Source organism: Diachasma alloeum, unplaced genomic scaffold (genome assembly GCF_001412515.2).
Source record: "Diachasma alloeum isolate Michigan unplaced genomic scaffold, Dall2.0 Dall_scaffold_00608, whole genome shotgun sequence".
Lineage (NCBI taxonomy): Eukaryota > Metazoa > Arthropoda > Insecta > Hymenoptera > Braconidae > Diachasma > Diachasma alloeum.
This window is the reverse complement of record NW_021680740.1, coordinates 106,726-127,891: the sequence shown is the minus strand read 5'-3', so window position 1 is coordinate 127,891 and position 21,166 is coordinate 106,726. Positions and strand designations below refer to the sequence as shown.

The 21,166-nt window shown below is 44.3% G+C and overlaps 4 protein-coding genes across 4 annotated transcripts in view; 2 read left to right on the top strand and 2 right to left on the bottom strand.

Moving 5' to 3' along the window:
• Positions 1-316: 316 nt before the first annotated feature.
• Positions 317-6,584, top strand: LOC107043625 (ribosome-releasing factor 2, mitochondrial). The gene is made up of 3 exons (XM_015265190.2): positions 317-491; positions 2,535-4,288; positions 5,517-6,584. The coding sequence occupies exons 1-3, from the start codon at positions 344-346 to the stop codon at positions 5,823-5,825; spliced, it is 2,211 nt and encodes a 736-aa protein (XP_015120676.1). The 5' UTR covers positions 317-343; the 3' UTR covers positions 5,826-6,584.
• A 1,605-nt stretch (positions 6,585-8,189) lies between these two features.
• On the top strand, positions 8,190-17,707 carry LOC107043646 (muscle M-line assembly protein unc-89). The gene is made up of 3 exons (XM_015265220.1): positions 8,190-11,556; positions 12,780-12,923; positions 16,182-17,707. The coding sequence occupies exons 1-3, from the start codon at positions 8,644-8,646 to the stop codon at positions 16,332-16,334; spliced, it is 3,210 nt and encodes a 1,069-aa protein (XP_015120706.1). The 5' UTR covers positions 8,190-8,643; the 3' UTR covers positions 16,335-17,707.
• LOC107043648 lies at positions 13,049-14,613 on the bottom strand. Its single transcript, XM_015265221.1, has 4 exons — positions 14,506-14,613; positions 13,872-14,054; positions 13,610-13,831; positions 13,049-13,282 (listed from the first exon to the last, which is right to left on the bottom strand). Exons 1-4 carry the CDS (start codon positions 14,611-14,613, stop codon positions 13,082-13,084), a joined length of 714 nt encoding a protein of 237 aa, XP_015120707.1. The 3' UTR covers positions 13,049-13,081.
• LOC107043617 (supervillin) overlaps positions 17,627-21,166 on the bottom strand; it is an 18,840-nt gene continuing 15,300 nt past the window's right edge. Inside the window, exons 11-13 of the mRNA XM_015265180.2 lie at positions 19,847-21,127; positions 18,161-18,316; positions 17,627-18,041 (exon numbers count right to left, since the gene is read on the bottom strand). Coding sequence (XP_015120666.1) covers positions 17,955-18,041; positions 18,161-18,316; positions 19,847-21,127 — 1,524 coding nt within the window. The 3' untranslated portion in view covers positions 17,627-17,954. The remainder of the gene's footprint in view (positions 18,042-18,160; positions 18,317-19,846; positions 21,128-21,166) is intronic.

The following is a 21,166-nucleotide window of genomic DNA, read 5'->3' as shown; positions in this document are numbered from 1 at the left end:
GCGCCCACCGAAAAAACACTCGCCCAATCCAACATGGCGGCGGGTTGGAGAGCTAGCGCAAGCGCAAGTGGACTACTCCACCGCGCATGCGCAGACCCATTTTACTTTCATTTTGATTATTTCGAAAATTTCAACCATTTTTTTTTTAAAGTTCCAGTCAATTTCACGTCTAATTTCAATTAAAAAATCGATTACATCAAATTATGAATTTTTCACCTCTTGCTTGACTCGAAAAATTTTCAACATTTTTCGATGATTTTCTTCCGTTCAAAATGTCGGAAGAATTTCCGGTTTGTTTCACGTGGATCCGGCGAATTCCGTTGTTATCAATCGCCCATTCCCAATGTTGATCCGATATTTCGGAAAAAATGTGTGTTGGAAGATCAGAAGAAGGTTCTACCACAAGCGGAATTTCTCCGCAACCGCGGGGAGTGATAAAACCGACCTGGAGAGGATCAGGAATATCGGAATCATGGCGCACATAGACGCTGGTGAGCATTCCTACCAAAAATTTTGAGGCTAGGAAAAACCCACTGTCTTCACTGTTCCACAATTGGCTATTTTTCTATGGCTAATTTGCAAAAAATCTGGTCGTTATGTCTCTTAATTGGAATTTCTCTTTAATAGTGGGAGTTGGGGTAAAATGGACACTAGACTTTTTTAACATTATTCATAACTGAGAAACAAATTTATTAATTGAGATCAGTTTAAGCTCATGAAAGGGAGAGAATTGTTGTTTGCATTGAAAAAAAAATTACTAAATTTCATCAACATTTCAACAAGTCATTAACATTTAAAAATAAGTCAAAAGTGTCCATTTTACCCCAGTCTATAGAAAAAAAAACGAGCTGTTGTCTCTTCTCTTTATCTAGATTAACTGAAATTTCACTACAATTGCCTTTAACAGACGCGTTGTTGTCGGGGCGACAACTTTTCAAGAGAGGGAATACACTGTTGAAAAAAAATGAAACTTCATGGACAGTTGACTACTAATTTTCAGGACAGTAACACTGAATGCAATTTAGGGGGAAAAATCCTGAAATTTCAGGTTTCACTGAAAATTCAGTAAAATTCCAAAATTGTAAACAGCATAAAGACGAGAATTCCTTAATTCGTTTGAATTTCCATTCTGAAATTTCATAATTTTTTCCCCGAAATCACATTTAGTGTCACTGTCTTGAAAATTCAAGAATATATTTACCAAAATCGTCTAGTTTTCTATTTATTTTCAGGAAAAAATGGAACTGAAATTTAGTTCTGTTTGATATTTCTACGAAATTCTAAATTTTCAATGACGAAATTCCTTAAAATTACACTGGTAATTAAATTTGATAAAAATTTCCAGTGTATCGACAATTTCAGAAAAAAATTGGATAAATGTCCAAAACAACTTCCTCATTTCTATCTTTTATTATAATTATTATTATTATTATTGATGATTTCATGTATTTAGAGTGTGAATTAACTGTTAACTTTTGTCGGAATTGAGTCGAAATTGAAAAACTATGAAAGATTCTTTTATCTCCTGTCTTTTTCCACGGACATGACGTTTTAATTTGTACTATTTTCCCCTTTAAAAAAAAGCATGTAACGTTTTTTGTCACCGTTTTTTGCGGCATAGCTTAGCTATCACGTATAAAAAATGAGAAAAAAAAATTAATATTAAAAAAAAATATAATATATCATATATATAATACATTATATATATAGTATATATAATATATACCATATATAATGTATTATTGATTTTGAAAAATTTAAAAATTAATTAAATCTATGAATTAAAAAATTTAATACACTTAAAATTTTTTTTTAATTAACTTTTTGCATTTAATTGATTATTTTTATTATAGTAGAATATGTATATATATATAGAATAGAATAGAATTTATTTATATATATATATATATTAGAAATATATAGGGGAGCATGGGGCAAAATGAAACAGTGGGAAAATCTCGTCATCTAAAGGAGATAGGACATTTTTGAAGAGGACCTTTTTTGTAAAGAATTTTACAAGCTACAAAAAAGGTTTTCATGAAAATCGTCCTATCTCCCTTAGATCACAAGATTTTCTTGCTGTTTCATTTTGCCCCGTGTTTCATTTTGCCCCACCGTCCCCTATAGAAATTATATGATGTTGTATTTAAAAAAAAAAGTTTTTTTAGTTTCTTTTCAATTTTTTAATTAATTTTTTTTGTAAATCAAATATGAAAAGTAAAAAAGTTCAGAACAAATAGATAAAATTGAACCGGACATGAATTTGCTGGGAACCATACCTTTGTGCTAAAAGAAACATAGACACCCATACTCCGGGTAAAGGCGCGCGCAGCGCGCTCCATACGCTAGTATTATTAATTTCGCCCCAAATTATTTGACTAAAAAATCTTCTTTAACAATATTTTTCACGCCTCAAAATGAGGCAAATTTCACACAAATCGCATCGTAGGGTCATGAGGGTCTAAACGATCCCTCACAATCAGAAATTGCCGGTTCCCCTCATTTTCGTGTTTCCCGTCACTTTGAATCCCCAGGCAAGACGACAACGACCGAGCGGATGTTGTTCTACTCCGGTAGCATCCCGAACATGGGTGAGGTTCACGACGGGAACACGGTAACCGATTTCATGGAGCAGGAGCGCCAGCGAGGGATAACGATCGCCTCGGCGGCGGTGACCTTCGCCTGGAAGGGGCACCGCCTGAACCTGATAGACACCCCAGGTCACATAGACTTCACAATGGGGGTTGAGCAGACCCTGGGGGCGCTGGACGGGGCGGTGGTGATCCTGGACAGTTCCGCAGGGGTGGAGGCCCAGACGACGACGGTCTGGCGACAGGCGGACAGATACTCCCTCCCGAGGATCGTCTACTGCAACAAGATGGACCGAGCCGACGCCGACTTCGACATGTGCCTGACCTCCATCGAGACCAAGTTCGACGTGACACCACTTCCAGTTCAAATTCCCCTGAAGAACAACTCGGAGCTCTCGATAGTTGACCTGCTGACCCTCGAGACCGTGACCTTCGACAGGAGCAATCAAGGTCGCAAGGTCCAGCGTCAGAAGCTGGAGGACCCGGAGGCCTTGAGCCTAGCTAGAGAGCGAAGAAGATCGCTCACGGACAAGCTGTCAGAGCTGGATGACAACCTGGCGGACAAGATAATCGAGCAGGAGTCCCTCGACGATATACCAGGGGAGCTCCTCCTGGAGTCGCTGAGACGAACGACCTTGGCCCAAAGAGGAGTTCCCGTTCTCCTCGGCAGCTCCTACAAGAACGTGGGGGTCCAGCTGCTGATGGACGCTGCTGTCTTCTACCTTCCGTCACCGAATCACCACCAGAAGGCCAAGTTGTACAGCTGCTTCAGGGAGTCCTTCGCAGCGAGGGCCTTCAAGGTGATCCACGACAAGCAGAGGGGGCCCATCACCTTCTTCAGAGTCTTCACGGGGAAGCTGTCGAAGGGGCAGAGGGTCTACAACGTCCAGAGGGAGAAGACTGAACAAGGGGGGAAGCTCTACGCAGCCTACGCCGACGACTACGAGGAGATTGCCGAGGTCAGCGAGGGGAATATAGCAGCCCTGGGGGGTCTCAAGTCCACGATTACTGGGGATTTGTTGACTGGAAGTGTCACCGCTGTCGCCCGGGCCAAGGAGATCCTCCAGAGGAGGGACGTGGAGGAGGCGGACAGGAGGGGTCTCTTTGATCCTGCCAGGGTGCCTGACCCCGTCTTCTTCTGCTCCATCGAGCCACCCTCCATGGCTTATCAGTCGGCTTTGGACACTGCTCTTCAGGAGCTCGAGAGGGAGGACCCCAGCCTGAGGGTCTCCGTTGACTCCGAGACGGGGCAGACGGTGCTGTCTGGCATGGGAGAGCTCCACATCGAGATCATCAAGGAGAGGATCAGGACCGAGTACAAGATTCATGCGGACTTGGGACCTCTGCAGATCGCCTACAAGGAGACCATCGGGAGGAGGATCAAGGACTCCTTCGAGCTGCATCATGTGGTCGGGAGCACAAAGCATGATGTCACTGTCACCATGAGTCTCATCGATTGTTACGAAGGGGAGGAGCTGCTCTTGATGGATAACACGAGAGAGAGTGCGTCCAATCTAGCGGCGGTTCACCCCAGGTTCATGGGGGCTGTCAAGAGTGGAGTTTCTTCTGCTTTGAACTGCGGACCCAGGCTGGGGTGCCCTGTCATCAAGGTCGGGGTCAAGCTGCATTGGCTGGAGGTGGGGAAGGGGACTTCTGAGACCATGGTGGCTTCCGCGGTCTCTCAGTGCATACGGAAGGTCAGTCCCCGTTGGTTTATCCTCATGTTGTCGAGAATCAATGTGGCTAGATTCTTTGACCATTTTGTCATCAGTAACAAAACTTTAATTTCTTTCGAAAAAATATTTTTTTTATATTTTATAGGAAAGAATTCATCATATTTTCATTCACAGCATTGCAAATGATCGATTTTTATGTTTTCCATATTTTTGCTTCCGAATGGAAGCATTGTAATCGACCAAATTTGAGTTTTCGATTTTTTGTGTTATATCAAACCATTAGGAAACAAAAAGTCCGAAAATGCAATTTTCATTGCTCAAGCATGAGAAGTAGGTCTTTTTACCGTTGAGCAGTATAAAAGTGAGAAATGCACTACTTAGGAGTGAAAAAGTGAGAATTGCACTCCTTAGGACTGAAAAACGTGTGGCGCCACCCCAGCGTTAATGTACCAAAATATAAAACTACATATAAAAACTGATAAATTCAGCCAGTGAATCCCCTTCATTATCTTCAAAATTGTTAAATTTTAAATTTGAAAATACACCTGAAAATTAAAATGAAAAATAAATTATTAAAAAATCTTAATTTTGATAATAATAATATTAGAAATATCATTTCATAGAAAATTTTTTATTGAAACTCTGAAATAAACTACAACGTAAACGCAAGAATAATACTCATAGTTTAAATAATAAAATCTAACAAAACAATCAGTTATGCCCATCTATCTCAACTAAGATCTCGAGATTCACTTATTTTCCTTATTTTCTTTATCAAATACTTTAAAATTTGAGCAATTGTAAAAATTGAGATTGATATTTGGATGGGAACGTAGAAGTTGATTCAACTGTAGATTTGGAGCAGGATCTGGTGANTTTTTTTTTCTTTTGCAATTTGTTTTTTTTTCAGTGGGGGGGGCTCCGCCCCCCCAACCCCCCCCGGGGGGCTGCGCCCCCTGGACCCCGCTCCACGCCCCCACCCCCAACCCCCACGGGCTTTTCGCAATAAAAAATAGTATACGCGCTTCATATACTATTTTCTTTAATTATTCACCAGTTCTTACGGAGCCCCATCTACTGCCATTAATTGAAATTCAATTCATTAACGCGTTTAAAACATTTTCGAATTTTTTCAAAAATCGGTTTTTTTACGATAACTAAAAAAAGTGTTTCAAATTCATTATCCCAAATTCATGTGCAACGAAAAAAGTCAGGGCCGAAGAAAAAATAAAGTCAATGGTTATTTCAGCTCCTGGAGGACGCCGGAGTGGTCCTGCTGGAGCCAATCATGCGGCTGGAAATAGTGACGCCTGAGGCGTACGCACCAGGCGTCCTGGGGGACCTGGGGAGACGGAGGACAGAGATCCAGGAGATCACTGTGAGGAGGGACGATAAAATCATCAGGAGTCTGGCTCCCCTGAGCGAACTTCTCGGTTACGCCACGAAGTTGAGGATTTTGACCTCCGGAACTGGCAATTTCTCGTTGGAGTTTGATAGTTATAAGAGGATGGGGCCTCTGGAGGAGCAGCAAGCGATTAAAAATGTCACTGGGTTCTGAACCCAAGGATTTTAATTGGAAAAAAAAATTATAGATAATGTTTGTATAAGTTGGAATTTAATAAAGAATCTTATGTTATGGCTACGGTTCCAAATTTGGGGCCACGAGGGATGGGATGACGTCTGCTCGTCAGTGGAACTCATTGATATTTATTTTATTTATTCCCTACCAACAACAAATCATGGGTTTGAACCCACGACCTTTGGATTACCAGTCTGATACTCTAAAATAGAGCAATCGAGAATTGAATCTCGAAAAAATCGACAGAGAAAGAGGCCTGAGTCACGTGTATTCGATCACGTGGGTCAAATAGCTAACTCAAGGGTCAAAATGAGGGCCAATTCTCAGGGGTCAAAACGAGGGGCCAATATTATTCCTTTCCCCTTGGCTATAGTCACGTCCCAAATGCCCATCAAAAGCCATGAAGAAAATTCCCCGAGAGCAAACATGGTCATACATTGTCCTCACTAATTACTATAATCAATATAATGATAGTAGATGAATAGTCGCATTATATAAAATACTAAGTAGTACTACAAAGTGGCCACTCTTAGATTTCTGAATTATTTTCTGTAATTTTCCGCCTTTTAGATATATTTCTTCCAGCTATTGCTTTCTTCTTCAGCTGAACTTTACTTCATTTTCATGGGTATTATTCTGTAAATCTTTGTAAATGAGTCATAATTTGTATTGTAATCTTGTCGTTGGCCTTAGGGGTGTTATTCTACCCCAGGGCATAAATAAAAAGCTTTCGATCAATCAGCATCAGTTTCAATTATTGTGAGCCCCGGGATGAATTTTTATTTCATTTATTTTTATTTTCGTTTATTATTTTTATTCTTAGTTTTGGGATGCTCCTTGTTTGTTTTTTAAAGAATAATAAAATAAAATTAATAATAAAATGAAATAAATAATAAAATAAAATTTTCATGAAGTCATCAAAATTTTGTAATGTTCAAGAAAATCAATATTTTTCCAGGATCTCCACCAAAAGCTCCCCTCGAAGTTGCTTTCCCCTTGCCAAATTTCAAAAATTCCCGCCGAAATCCGCCAATGGCGTGGCCGCACGTCCCAGGCCGTCGCCGAACCCTGGGGAGCGATTTTGCTCGTTTTATGTCGACGTAAAATCGTAAATTTCAACCAATGACAGTCCTGGATTCGGAATACTCAACTAGGATTGGTTGAAATTTATGATTTTAGTCGACATAAAACGAGCAAAATCGCTCCCCTGCACGTAGACCCCCCGAGGTGCACTCTCGCCCCCAAAACCCCTCCCCCCTTCTACCCCGACCCTCGGCAAACCTAAATATTCCGTACAATGAGAGAATCGACCGGTATATTCATACTCTGTATTATCCGCGGGCTATTTTTCGGTCAAACCTTAGATGATTTTTAAGGCACAAATTATGGGAGCGATTTTGCTCGTTTTATGTCGACATAAAATCATAAATTTCAACCAATCCTAGTTGAGTATTCCGAATCCAGGACTGTCATTGGTTGAAATTGACGATTTTATGTCGACATAAAACGCGTAAAATCGCTCCCCTGGCATGTAGACCCCCCGAGGTGCACCCTCGCCCTCAAAAACCCTCCCCCCTTCTGACCCCCTTCTGCCCCGACCCTCGGCAAACCTAAATATTCCTTTCAATGAGAGAATCGACCGGTATATTCATACTCTGTATTATCCGTGGGCTATTTTTCGGTCAAACCTTGTATAATTTTTAAGGTACAAATTATGGGAGCGATTTTGCTCGTTTTATGTCGACATAAAATCATAAATTTCAACCAATCCTAGTTGAATATTCCGAATCCAGGACTGTCATTGGTTGAAATTGACGATTTTATGTTGACATAAAACGAGCAAAATCGCTCCCCTGCACGTAGACCCCCCGAGGTGCACTCTCGCCCTCAAAAACCCTCCCCCCCTTCTGTCCCGACCCTCAGCAAACCTAAATATTCCATACAATGAGAGAATCGACCGGTATATTCATACTCTGTATTATCCGCGGGCTATTTTTCGGTCAAACCTTAGATGATTTTTAAGGCACAAATTATGGGAGCGATTTTGCTCGTTTTATGTCGACATAAAATCATAAATTTCAACCAATCCTAGTTGAGTATTCCGAATCCAGGACAGTCATTGGTTGAAATTGACGATTTTATGTCGACATAAAACGCGTAAAATCGCTCCTCAGGATGCTATATGCTATCTTTCGACTTTCCGACCGTCTATACGTCAAAACAAATAAATATTCCGTCATAATTTCCACCTGCAAGCCGCTGAGCCCTCCCGCCAGAGGGATAAGGTGCCTCGGTGGCGATCCCAAAAAAAATAAAGCGAACTCCCACTCATTTTCCCGAGTGTCTGTCGTAGTGAATGAAGTGCAATGGCGGCTGCCCGATCATGGCGAAGCCCCATCTAAAATATCGACACTGTGAGCCCCACTAGAAAAGTAAATACCACATTATCACGAATATTTACGTCCTGCAGACCCCAACTGCCCCGCGAGAACGTAAAAAGACTCACCGAGCAATTAATGAGCGCGAGCGCGCCGCGAGTGCCCGTAAATACGGAATAAATGAGCCAAAACCCGAAGTAAATACGTAAATATCGTTGAGTGAAGTGCTGAGGAGTCCCGTGAATTGTCAACAATTGATTTCTAACCTAATCAAGGAAGCCCCATTCCTTATCGCCGAGCCTGGAGATCGTCGTAAGAGGTAACTATGAAATTATCGTAAAACCGAGAGAGAGAAATCCCTTTCATGGAAGTGACGTCGAGCCTGAGCCCCCGATGACCGATACTTATCATCGATAACAATGAATAAAGAGGAAGTCGATAATCCCGTGAAGATGGGAGAGACCGGAGTCCCCGACCCTGAAGTCATAAAAAAAGAGATGACAAATTGGCCTGAGATCAAGTCAATCCTGGACGACGGCCTGAATAAGCCCGAGGAGGTCCTGAAAACCGAGGAGAACGGGGCGAGCCCTCAGGCCGAGGTGGAGGCGGCCCCAGAGGAGGAAAAAAATCGCCGACCGATCCCCAGGTCGGAGGCGCCTGCGGACGCGAAAATCCCCGAGAAGAAGGAAGCCCCCCCGGAGGAGGTGCCCCCGGCCCCCCCGGGGGAGGTAATCGCGAAGTCCGAGGGTGCCCCGGAGGCCCCCGAAGAGGAGAATTCGCCGCCAGGGGAGGCCGAGGAAAGCCCCGAGGCGAAAGTGGAGACGATCCAGCTGATCGAGGAGATAATCGTGATTCCGGTCCAGGACCCGGGGGATCCGGAGTGCCCGGAGGCCCCGGCGGAGGGGGCGCCCCCGGAGGCGGTGAAGCCAGAGCCCCAGGAGCCGAAGGCGCGATCGGTCATCGAGGTCATCTACGAGGACTGGAGCGACGGGAACGTCGAGGAGGAGGAGATGTCGAGGGCTCCCGACGCCGTCGAGGAGGAGCTGTCGAGGGTTCCCGACGCCGTCGAGGAGGAGCTGTCGAGGGTTCCCGACGCCGTCGAGGAGGAGCTGTCGAGGGTTCCCGACGCCGTCGAGGAGGAGCTGTCGAGGGTTCCCGACGCCGTCGAGGACCAGCTGAAGAGCCTCCTGGAGGAGAGAGCCCCGAGGTCCCCGAAGACGAGGTCGAGGGCGCCGTCCCCCCAGGTCCAGTCGACCCCGGAGCCCCCGCCGAAGGCCGCGCTCGACCCGGCGGAAGTTCCCCTGAAGCAAGAGGAGAAGAAACCCCCGGAGAGCGTCGACGAGCCGTCGTCGGACAGCAAGGAGCTCCTGGCGATCCTGGAGGGCGACGTCGAGCCGGACTGGTCGGACCTCAAGCCGCCGAAGCTCACGGTCGAGTCGAGTCCGGATCAGAACGTCAAACCAGAGGACGACAACAGCCCCCCGAAGCTCGATCCCCTGACGGAGCGCCAGCTGGCGCTGAAGCAACTCCTGGAGCTCCCGATGACCTCGAAGAAGCCCCGGATATCCCCGAGGAAGTCGCCGGTGGTGCCGAAGCAGATCCTCGAGGAGGACGAGAGCGTCGAGGAGTTCAAGGTCGACGAGACGAGGTCCGGGCGGAAGCGGAAGCCCACGGAGAAGGCGCGGGAGCACGAGATAACGGCGAAGCGACAGAAGGTCGTGAGGGTGAAGACCCCCCCGGAGAAAACGAGAGAGCGATCGCTCAAGGACTCGAAATCCCCGTCGCCCGGGAAAAAAATCGTCCGCAAGGTCCCCCAGAAGCCCGCGAACGCCCTCAGAACGAGGAAGTCCCCGAAGCCGGGGTCCCCGGACGGCGCTCCCAAGCGAAAGAAAACCGTCAACGAGATCGATCGACTCCTGCAGGACGAGGGTGTCGTCAACCTGCTGTACGACGTCGAGCAGCCGCAGAGACGGCGCCTGGTCCCGGTCACAAAGTCTCAAGCCAAAGTCATGGACATCCAGAAGGTCCAGCGGGAGCTCAAGATCCGGACGAAACTCGTGAAGAACGCAGTCCTGAGGCTGAGGACCTCGGCGGGACCTGGGGCCAGCGCCCCCCGGGCGAAGCGAATCTCCGCTGGGAGCGGCTCGTTGGAGGAGCCGGAGTCGCCGACTGCGACGCCGACGAAATCGTCAATCCCAGGGGACGAGTTCCTGCTCCCCGCGAAGATCAGGAACGCCGCGGACGCATCGGTGATCGTCCGGAGGCACTCGTCGAGCTCATTCTCGAGTGCGTCAGGCAGCCCGAGGGTCAGCGTCGACAGCAACGACAGGCAGATGAGCTACGACGACGGGAGGGGGCATCTCCCGAAGTCCGGGAAGCGAAGTCATCCCCTGGGGGAGAGGAAGAAGGTCGAGGGGAAGAAGGCGAAGAAGTCCCTGGACAGAGGGAAGTCACCCGCCGGCAAGGGGAAGCCCGTCGAGCGGAAGAAGATGATGATATCGAAGGATCCGATGAAGGACGACGAGGAGGAGGACGAGAAGTCGGGGGCGTTGAGGTCGAATGGCACTGCCGGGAGGCTCGGCAAGCCCAGGAAGAGCCAGAAGAATAAAGTGACCTTCGCCAAGCACGCGGACTTGGACGACAGCTGCCTGGAGGAGGATGAGGATGACCTGCTGGATGGATTACATATCCCGCAAGGGATGGCCGGGGAGGACGAGCTTTCCGCGTGTCTCGCTGAGGCTGTCACCGCCCTGGCCAATGACTCCGCGACGCGGGGAAAGAATTCCGTACTTAATAGGAAAGGAAAGTCCCGGGAGCAGAGGGGAAAGGACGGGAAGGCTCAGTTCAGTAACAAGGAGATCAACGTCCAGAGGCACGCCAACCTGGTGCAGTTGATCCTGACGCCCTCGACGACTTCGAAAATCAGGAATGGGATCACCCTGCAGATGATGCAGGAGTTCAGGGAGGTACTGTCGATCCTGAAGAAGGACGACGACTGCAGGATGGTTTTACTCACCTCGACGGGCTCCAGCTTCTGCGAAGGCCTGGAACTCTCGACTTTGCTGGAGGAGAATAAGGACGTTAGGAGGGCCAACGCTCAATTACTGGCGGATGGGGTCAAGGACTTCATCAAGAGTTTAGCTACTTTTAATAAGCCCATTGTCGCCGGGGTGCAGGGCTCGGCTGTTGGGCTGGGAGTCACCATGTTGCCTCTTTTTGATCTGGTTATCGCCAGTGATAAAGCATCCTTCAGCACTCCTTATGGGAAACTTGGGCAGATTGCTGAGGGGGCTGCTGTCTTCACGCTTTCACATGTTTTGGGAAGTGCTGTGGTGAGTTTTTATTGATGATTTTTTTAGGGGGAGAGGGTTTGACGGTCAAATGGTCTTAAGGATGTTTGGAGTTGAGGGTCAAACGGTCTTGAGGTTCAAATGACCCTTAAAGTCGTTTGGAATTGAGGGTGAAATAATCATCAGAACGTTGGGAGTTGAGGGTCAAATGGTCTTAAGGTTCAAATGACCCTTAAAGCCGTTTGGAGTTGAGGGTCAAATAATCATCAGAACGTTGGGAGTTGAGGGTCAAACGGTCTTAAGGACGTTTGGAGTTGAGGGTCAAATGGTCTTAAGAACGTTTGGAGTTGAGGGTCAAACGATCTCGAAGACGTTTGGAGTCAAGGGTCAAATGGCCTTGAGAACGTTTGTAGTTGAAGGTCAAATGGTCATAAGGACGTTTGAAATTGAGGGTCAAATGGTCTTAGGGACGTTTGAAATTGAGGGTCAAATGATCTCGAGGGCGTTTAGAGTTGAGGGTCAAATGGTCTTAAGGACGTTTGGAGTTGAGGGTCAAACGATCTCGAGGGCGTTTGGAGTTGAGGGTCAAATGGCTTGAGAACGTTTGAAATTGAGGGTCAAATGGTCTCGAGGACGTTGGGAGTTGAGGGTCAAATGGTCTTAAGGACGTTTGGAGTTGAGGGTCAAAAGGTCTTAAGAACGTTGGGAGTTGAGGGTCAAATGGTCTCGAGGACGTTGGGAGTTGAGGGCCAAATGGTCTTAGGGACGTTTGAAATTGAGGGTCAAATGGTCTCGAGGACGTTTGGAGTTGAGGGTCAAATGGTCTTAGGGACGTTTGAAATTGAGGGTCAAATGGTCTGGAGGGCGTTTGGAGTTGAGGGTCAAATGGTCTTGAAGGTCAAATTGTCCCAAAAATAACTTGAGTTGAGGGTCAAAGTCCCTTAAGGGGCGTTTAACCCTAGAAAACCTTTAGGGTTAAAGGTCAAATGACCGTTCATACAATTTGACCCTCTACTCCGAAAGTCCTTGAAACCATTTTACCCTCATGACCATTTGACCCACAACCAAAACTAAAAAAAACAATTCCTGAGGCAAAAAAAATCACCTCAACGTTAAAACTTTCCAAAGAACAAAATGTATATTTTTTATAGTAAAGTTTTTGGTTATCACAAAAAAATGGGAATAAAAAAGTCATATAATTTTTTTCAGAAACATTTGCCCCCACGTATCACTTCTACATTTAAATTTCATATAATTTTTTGCAGACGAGTGAACTTCTGCTGGGAGGTAGAACCTTAACTGCCAATGAAGCACTCAGAGCTGGGCTTGTCACAAGAGTTCTCTGGCCAGACCGATTTCACGTTGAACTGTTGCCTTCCCTCCGAGCTATGAGTGAACAATCTTCACAGGTATGTGCCAACTAATTATAATCTAGCCTCGATGACGGCCACTGAAATCTTTACGAAACATTCGAAAAAATTCTAAAACCAAAGAAGGCCCTGCGGTAAAAATATTCTCTCCAAATTAATTTCAGTACAAAAAATTTTAAAAAATTCCTCAGTCCCCGTCAGTAATATCTACTGCTTATATTCCAAGGATGGCAGTAGGCATTTATAGCATCTCCTGAATACAAAAACTCCTGAACGCTCTCCAACTCCTTATCCCTATTGATGCACAAATTTCCAGTTGGGCACGAGCACCGATAGTAAGTTGAATAGAAATCGGTTCTCACGAGTCCGCAGAATTCATAGCTCCAGCACATTCTTTGCTGTCACGAAGAATCACGAGATAATGAAAGCGTCAACATGAAAAATTCCCATTGACAATCAGATGAACAAAATCAGTGACGAAGTAGTCAAACGGTTCCAGTCAATTTAGTCTTAAGTTCAGTTTTCCAGAAATATCTCCGAATTTAAGGGAGATGGCGGAATTTTCATAATGACCTTTTTTGTAGAGCGAACTGAGCGCTATTAAAAATGTCATGAGGGAAATTTTGCTATCTCCCTTAGATTTCGAGATATTCATTGAAAACTGGCCAATGGCCAAAGTCGACTTGAACCGGTTGACCACTTCGCTACTGAATTTTGTCCCTCACCTTGGAGCACCTGAAGTGCTGATGAACCTTGTTGTCGTTGTAATCGTAGCTCTGGACATGCCAGTAATGAGTACTCGGGCAGTAGCAATTGACTCTGACCCTGTGGACCGTCAGGTTCTGGGGGTCTTCGTCTATTTCTCCACGAACAACAGCTGCGGTTTTACGGGGCTTGCAGATATTCTCGTGATTCACAGGCTCACAAAACTGTGAATTCAACAATTCATGAGATCAATTGTTTGGGGAGTAGGTGGAGCAGGTGTACCTTCAGATAGGATCTGTTGTTGATACTCATCGTGTGATTGTCGAATTCATCGGTCCATGGACACTCGTCACCACTAGGACATCTGCAGAGTCTTTCCACAATGTCATCCGTCCAGAATCGCTTGTAGAGAATGTTGCAGGCGTCGTGGGGCCGACATTTGGGGAGGGTTTTCTCCCCTGTCACCTGAAGAGTTCAATTTATTCTCGGTTAGATTGGAAGCAATTTATTGTTTCCCTGAGATACAAAAATCGCATAAGGGAAAGCCAAAATACAACGTAATTATTACAAATGAATCTTATGAATTATTTATGTTATAACTTTGTTTTCGGATTATTTTTCATTGCAGATTAGTTTTCATTCGTTATTCAGTTCACGTATTTGTTTTATTTTGTATTTTATTTCTTTTTAACTTCATAACTTTTGCCAGTTATACCCAGCGTTTTAATAACAAATACCTTCTCAGTATCCCAATGTCCCACTATTCTCGGAATTGATCGAATTTTCCGTGAGTCTAGTCGAAATAGTTGGACATAAGACAGCCAGACTATTGGATTAAGACAGCCCTAGGACTAACGAATCCATCAGGACGAGTTATTCAACTAAAAATGTCTCATTAGTGTTGCCTTGTACTCACCCCCTCCCGATACTTGAAGAACACATCCCGCGGCTTGCTCTTGATCCTCATGTACCTGCCATCACAGATGACTGTGAGAGCGAGGAGAACAGCTGCAAAGACCCACATGGTGCAGGATAAACTGACGTTTTCCGAGTTTGAAGCGATATTGGAAATAATTTCGAATGGATTGTCTGTGTGATCCCACACACCACCCACGTGTACCACTTGGGATTTTAGAAAACCATTGGGACATCGTCATTTTAATATTCATTGCGTATTTCTTTATGTGGAGTATCACAAAGGTCTTGGGGTTTCTGGAATGTGAGAGTGGATTTAATGACGGGAAGTCTTAGGGGTCGTTTGATCCGAAAACCATTCGTCCAAGAATACTTTTTCTTCTAAAAACTAAAAAAAATTTACGTTTACTGTATTACACGTCTAATTCAACGGATATCAAAAACAAAAATAGTAATGACAGGGGTCATAAGGTCAGATTAAGGGTCAGAATATGGGTCGTAAGGGTCAGGAGAACCAGATTAAGGTTCACAAGGGTCAGATTAAGGGTCACAAGGATCAGATTAAGGGTTGTAAGGGCCATGAGGGTTAGATTAAGGATTATAGGGGTCGTAAGGGTCCGAATAAGGGTCGCAACAATCAGATTAAGGGATCACAAGGGTCATAAGGGCCATATTAAGGGTCACCAGGATCAGAACAAGGGTTGTAAGGGCCATGAGGGTTAGATTAAGGGTTACAAGAGTCATGAGGGTGAGAATAAGGGTCACAAGATCAGATTAAGGGTCACAAGGGTCAGAATAGGGACCATGAGGGTTAGATTAAGGGTTACAGGGGTCGTAAGGTCAGATTAAGGATCAGAATATGGGTCGTAAGGGTCCGAATAAGGGTCACAAGAATCAGATTAAGGGATCACAAGGGTCATAAGGGCCATATTAAGGGTCGCCAGGATCAGAACAAGGGTTGTAAGGGCCATGAGGGTTAGATTAAGGGTTACAAGAGTCATGAGGGTGAGAATAAGGGTCACAAGATCAGATTAAGGGTCACAAGGGTCAGAATAGGGACCATGAGGGTTAGATTAAGGGTTACAGGGGTCGTAAGGTCAGATTAAGGATCAGAATATGGGTCGTAAGGGTCCGAATAAGGGTCACAAGAATCAGATTAAGGGATCACAAGGGTCATAAGGGCCATATTAAGGGTCGCCAGGATCAGAACAAGGGTTGTAAGGGCCATGAGGGTTAGATTAAGGGTTACAAGAGTCATGAGGGTGAGAATAAGGGTCACAAGATCAGATTAAGGGTTACATGAGTCAAAATAAGAGTCATGAGGGTGAGAATAAGGGTCACAAGGGTCAGGTTAAAGGTCGTAAGGGTCAGAATAGGGACCATGAGGGTTAGATTAAGGGTTACAAGAGTCATGAGGGTGAGAATAAGGGTCACAAGATCAGATTAAGGGTTACATGAGTCAAAATAAGAGTCATGAGGGTGAGAATAAGGGTCACAAGGGTTAGGTTAAAGGTCGTAAGGGTCAGAATAAGGGCCATGAGGGTTAGATTAAGGGTTACAGGGGTCGTAAGGTCAGATTAAGGGTCAGAATATGGGTCGTAAGGGTCCGAATAAGGGTCACAATTAAAGAAAACTCAGATGACACAACAATTAAAATAATTTTCCTTCTTCTTGCAGTCGATGGAAGCAACAAAGGCCCTCCTCCGTCACAGCTTGAGATCAAAATTAGCAGCAGCCCTGGAGTCCGAGAGCTATTTATTGGTACAACACTGGTGTTCAACGGAATGTCAAAATGCAATCAGAGCTTACATGGATGAGAAGGTACAGTGAACAGAAAGACCTCAGAGATGCAGAAATGCCAGATAATTGGCACGAGAGAAATATAAATGATACATAAGAGATGATATTTAAATTATTTTAATATCCACCGGTAGAATCTATCTCGAACGCAATATTAATTCAGAGTAATTCGTGAATAATCCCTGAATTGGATAATTTTCTAAAGGATTTAGCTCTGTAAATTCCGCATTCGATGCTGTAATTAGCTGGGACGTCCGAAAATTCACAATTTGGGATTGAAAATATAACGGAAATGCAGGATGTTCTCCCGTTTTTTCGACTCGTTGGGCCTTGTTTATTACTAAATTCTTGAAATTACGTATTATATTAATCTGTAGGTATAAATAATCAGTTATTATACTTTTACTAAGTGAAGTTTATCATTAATTTTAGGAAAATGAGTGAGTGATGAGTGGACAAAACAAAAAAAGTCAATTCCCACGAGAAATATGTCCAGGAAAATTCTACTCAAGTGAAAACAACTTTTTTTGTTCTGACTCTTCGCTTCTGAAATGAATATTTCAATTTACCAATTCGTCTTTTTTGTTGACTATAATTTTTTTCATATCCGTATGAATTTTTTTTTCAAAACTGAAGAGATTTTGAAATGTAGTATTTTTTTTTGAATGTTTAATTGTTGACGAGAAAATATTACTTTAAAAGTGGACGTTCGTGAATTTAAAAACTGTTATTTGTAATGAGAGATACAATAGTGTGAAGCTTCAATTTTTTTCCGTTGGGGAGCATGTGGCAAAGTGGAATGATAGGGCAAAAGGGGCACCTCAAAATTGTTGAAAAAATGATGAAAGTAGTTATCGAATTCGTAATTTTTTTAAAGAGGAGAACGAAATGCCACAGGGAGGGCAAAATGGGACGAGTCAAATGAATCAATGTTTGCAGAATTTTTTTCACGTCAAAGACTGTCCCATTTTGCCTTTCAATTTTTTTAAATTGACGTGACAACTCATGCTGGAGCCACATTTTAACTCAAATATAAGTAATTTCCACCGACAAACAGTCATAATTAGCCTCTACAGTTTCACGGCCCGTTTTGCCCACCCCTCACATTTTTTTTCAATCTCTCGCTCAAAAAATTCTGAAGACTAATGGGAGAGACGACTGGAGGCCTCACTTCGCTCGTCCCCCCCGTTTGACCCTTGAACAACCAAATTCATTACCATTCCACTTTGCCCCACCCCTCCCCCTATTTTACGATGTCGTGGGAGTGAATGGAGAGTAAAAAATATCGAGTGGGTGGACGAAGAGAGAGAGAGTACATGTTATCGAGGTAAACAATTTTAAAACACACATGTATTGATAAATATAAAACCCGTACAAATATAAGTAAGATATTCACAAGCCAATTTATGTTCTTCTCATTTTTCATTTCCATCTGTCTCCTTTCACTGTATTCAAAATATATAAACTATACTGTAGATTCGGATTAATACTTTAGTAGCCTTTTGCGATATCGGTTTGATAAATGGGAACATCTCTTTGATCATTGGGGGACAATTAGGCGAGTCGTGAATTATTAAAATTTTTTTTTGAGACATGCTTTCGTTACGTTAAATACTTGGAGAATAATTTACACGTGTTGACGAATTGACGTCAGAAAAGCCCTATTTTCTTTTTTATTTCTATCTGCTTCCACGACGGCAGCTTTTGGAAGTCTTCCATGCTCATTCCCAATAGTTCCTGTGGGAAAATAAAAGCAAAATAATTGAGTAATTCGATAGATTTTTTTTCAGGTGAATTGGAAATTCTTGGGGAATGCTGAGAAATTATTACTCATTTTTTTTGTCAATTTTTTTTACCTGAAAATGGGCAGGAGATAGATACAACTCTAGACTCGTTGGATCAACTCCCTCGGGCAACGGTCGTTGTAACAATTGAGCTGGTGGATAAGTACTTTGAGTCAGACGAGTCAGCTCGTTCTCCAGGGACAGCATTTCCCCGGGGCCTCGACCATCCTGCGAATTGTCAAATTCATCAATAATTTTTTTCTATTTTTTGGTTTCATCATTTGTAGTTGAACATCAGAGCTTTCAAATTTGAAAAAATTCATACCCAGTCAGTATTAAATTAATCAATATTTTGCTAAATTAAATTTCGCAAAATATTGATATTTTTTCAAACATTTCCCTCTCATAAATAAATAATAAAACTTGTTTGCAAAACGTTGGATTATTTTTTATGAGGTGTCAAAAAAATTCTTGGTCTTTCCCCATCTAATGAAAAAAAATCATTCTAATCTTTGAATACAATGAAAATGTTGATTTTCACACAAGACTGGGTCAAATCCTGATTTTAAAACATTTCTTCTTTGAAAAACCAAAACGATAATTAAATGGCTAGATCGTACCCTTTCGCACGTGCGGCAGCGCCAAGCCACCAAAAAAAAAAAAAAAAAAGAGTGCGTGGAGTCCACGCGCGACAGCAGTGAAACTTCTTTTTAGTATTCTCAAATTTTTTTGTCCAATTTGTTTTTCCTGAAAATTTTTTTTTCGCTTCTCATGCTTGAGAAAGCATTATTATTATGATTATATATAGAAATTCGATGGGATACTAGGAAATTAATAACAAGAAAATTTGAATGACTTTTTTCATTTTTTACCATTCAGCAGATAAAAACTTTCAATTTTCAAGTTCAGATTTTTAATTGCAATTTTTAATTTCAATTTTAAATTTGAATTCCAAATTTCAATTTTATATTAAAAGTTTTAATTCGAAATTTCAATTGAAGTTTTCAATTTTTAATTTTCATTCAAAATTTCAATCTCAAATTTCAATTTCCAATTCAGAATTCCAATTTCAGAATGGAAATTCAAATTTCAGGATTTTCAAAATCCAAATTTTTAATTTTGGAATTGAAGCAAATAAAAAATTTCAATTTCAGATTTTCAAGTGCAATTTTTAATCTCAATTTTGATTTTCTACTTCAAATTTCAGATTAAGAATTCCAATTNAAGTGCTAAATTTCAAAATTCAGAGTTCATCATTTTAAAATGCAGAATTCAGAATTTCCCAATTTTCAATTGCAGATTTCAAATATCAATTTTGCGTTCCTGATTTAGAATTTCAATTTCACGTTTAAACTCAAAATTTAAATGTAAAATACCAATTTCAAATTTCAATTTCAATATCAAATGTCAAAATTTCAAGTTATTTGAGTTTTTTACATTTTTTACATTTATTACATTCTATAGATAAATTGCCAGTTTTTCACGTCGTAATGTAAAAAACTGTCTCTAGACCGAAATGCCCATCCCTGGTCTCAGGCATAGCAAGGCGTACGGCCCCACTCTAGGCTTACCCCCACTACCGATCCTTACATGTTTCGTGTCGCCTCGGATTTTCTTCACTCACGCGCGGCTCCCCTACGCTTGACTAGCCCCCCACTTACTGACTAACCCGTTCCCCTCAAAACCTTTCACTTTTCGTGTCGCGCTGAAATTTTTCGTACCCTCCCTAAAGAAATTTCACTTCAAAAAACACCTCACCTTCATATTTAACTCAGCAATGTCATCGCGATTCCCCCAAGTGGGAAAAAGATTGATAAACTCAAGTGGTTCCAGGCCAGCCCAGACCAGATAAATCGCGCTGCTCTTGCCCCCCCTGCCCTCCCCCCAGTACTCAACAGCCGCAGTCATGGCAGCCCTCCTCTCAGCCTGCCACCTGACAGCCCCACTGCCAGTCTGATCCTCCTCCCCAGTATTGGGCCACCAGCCCTGCCACAGCCACAGTTCCTCCCCATTATCCAGCAGAAAGAGTGCGGGCTGACTAGCCTGATAGAGTTCCTCCTGCAGGAACGGAAAGGCGGTGTTCTCCTCGTCCCTCTGAGGGCAGAGGACCTCCGCCACGCTGAACTCCCCTGAGACACTCGAGAAATGAAACATCCTGGGGGTGTGCCTGGAGACCTTCCTGCTGATGGTCCCATACAATTTCCTGTGCATTCCCCCCCCGAAGAGATCCTCCGGCTCCTCCCCCTCCTCAATCTCGACGACCCTCACCTCCTTCCCCTCGAGCCCCATCTCCAGGGGCTTCCTCTCCCTCAGAGCCTCGGCCGCGTGGAAGGCATTCTGCTTCCCCCTGGACAGGCAGTTCCTCCCGTACCAGACGTACACGACCCCCTCCCGGCCATCGACGAAGAGGAGACAGCCCCTCGTCCTCAGTTGCCTCGAGGAAAACGGCACCTCCAGGAGGGACGTCTCCCCCTCTCTGCTGCCCCTGCAGAAGAACGCCCTGACCCCCTCCCCCCAGCTCTGCTCAGCCCTCTTCCCAGTGTGAATAACCATGGCCCCCCTGAACAGGTTGAGGAACGCGGGGGGCTCGAACCCCTCGACGATCCTCACCTGCGGCCCCTGCTCCTTGTCGAGCTCAACCGTCAGCAGGGCGGCTGTTCCCTGCTTGTTCAGGGAGGCGTTCTTCCCCTGCCAGATGAAGTAGGCACACCTGTCCCGGCCCTCGACCGCGTGCTTGGAAGGCTGTCCCGACAGCTCTCTCCCCGTCACCGTGATCAGGTACATCCAGCGGATGATGTAGGAGTCGCCGCTGAAGAACTGCCCAGCTGAGGCCGCCTCCAGCTTGGAGTAGGAGTGCTCGTCGATGTGCCAGACTGTTACCTCCCGCGTCGTCACCAGGTACTCGCGACTGAACTCCGCGTCGGACCAGCCGGTGCCTCTGCCCAGGTGGCAGCCCTCCAGGACGAGGTCCACTCGGGGGATTGGGGGCTTCATCATGGCGGAGAGCTCCGGGGGGGCTATCACGATCTTCCCGTCCACCTGGAATGCCGGAATGACGGTTCGAGGGGAGTGAGGGGG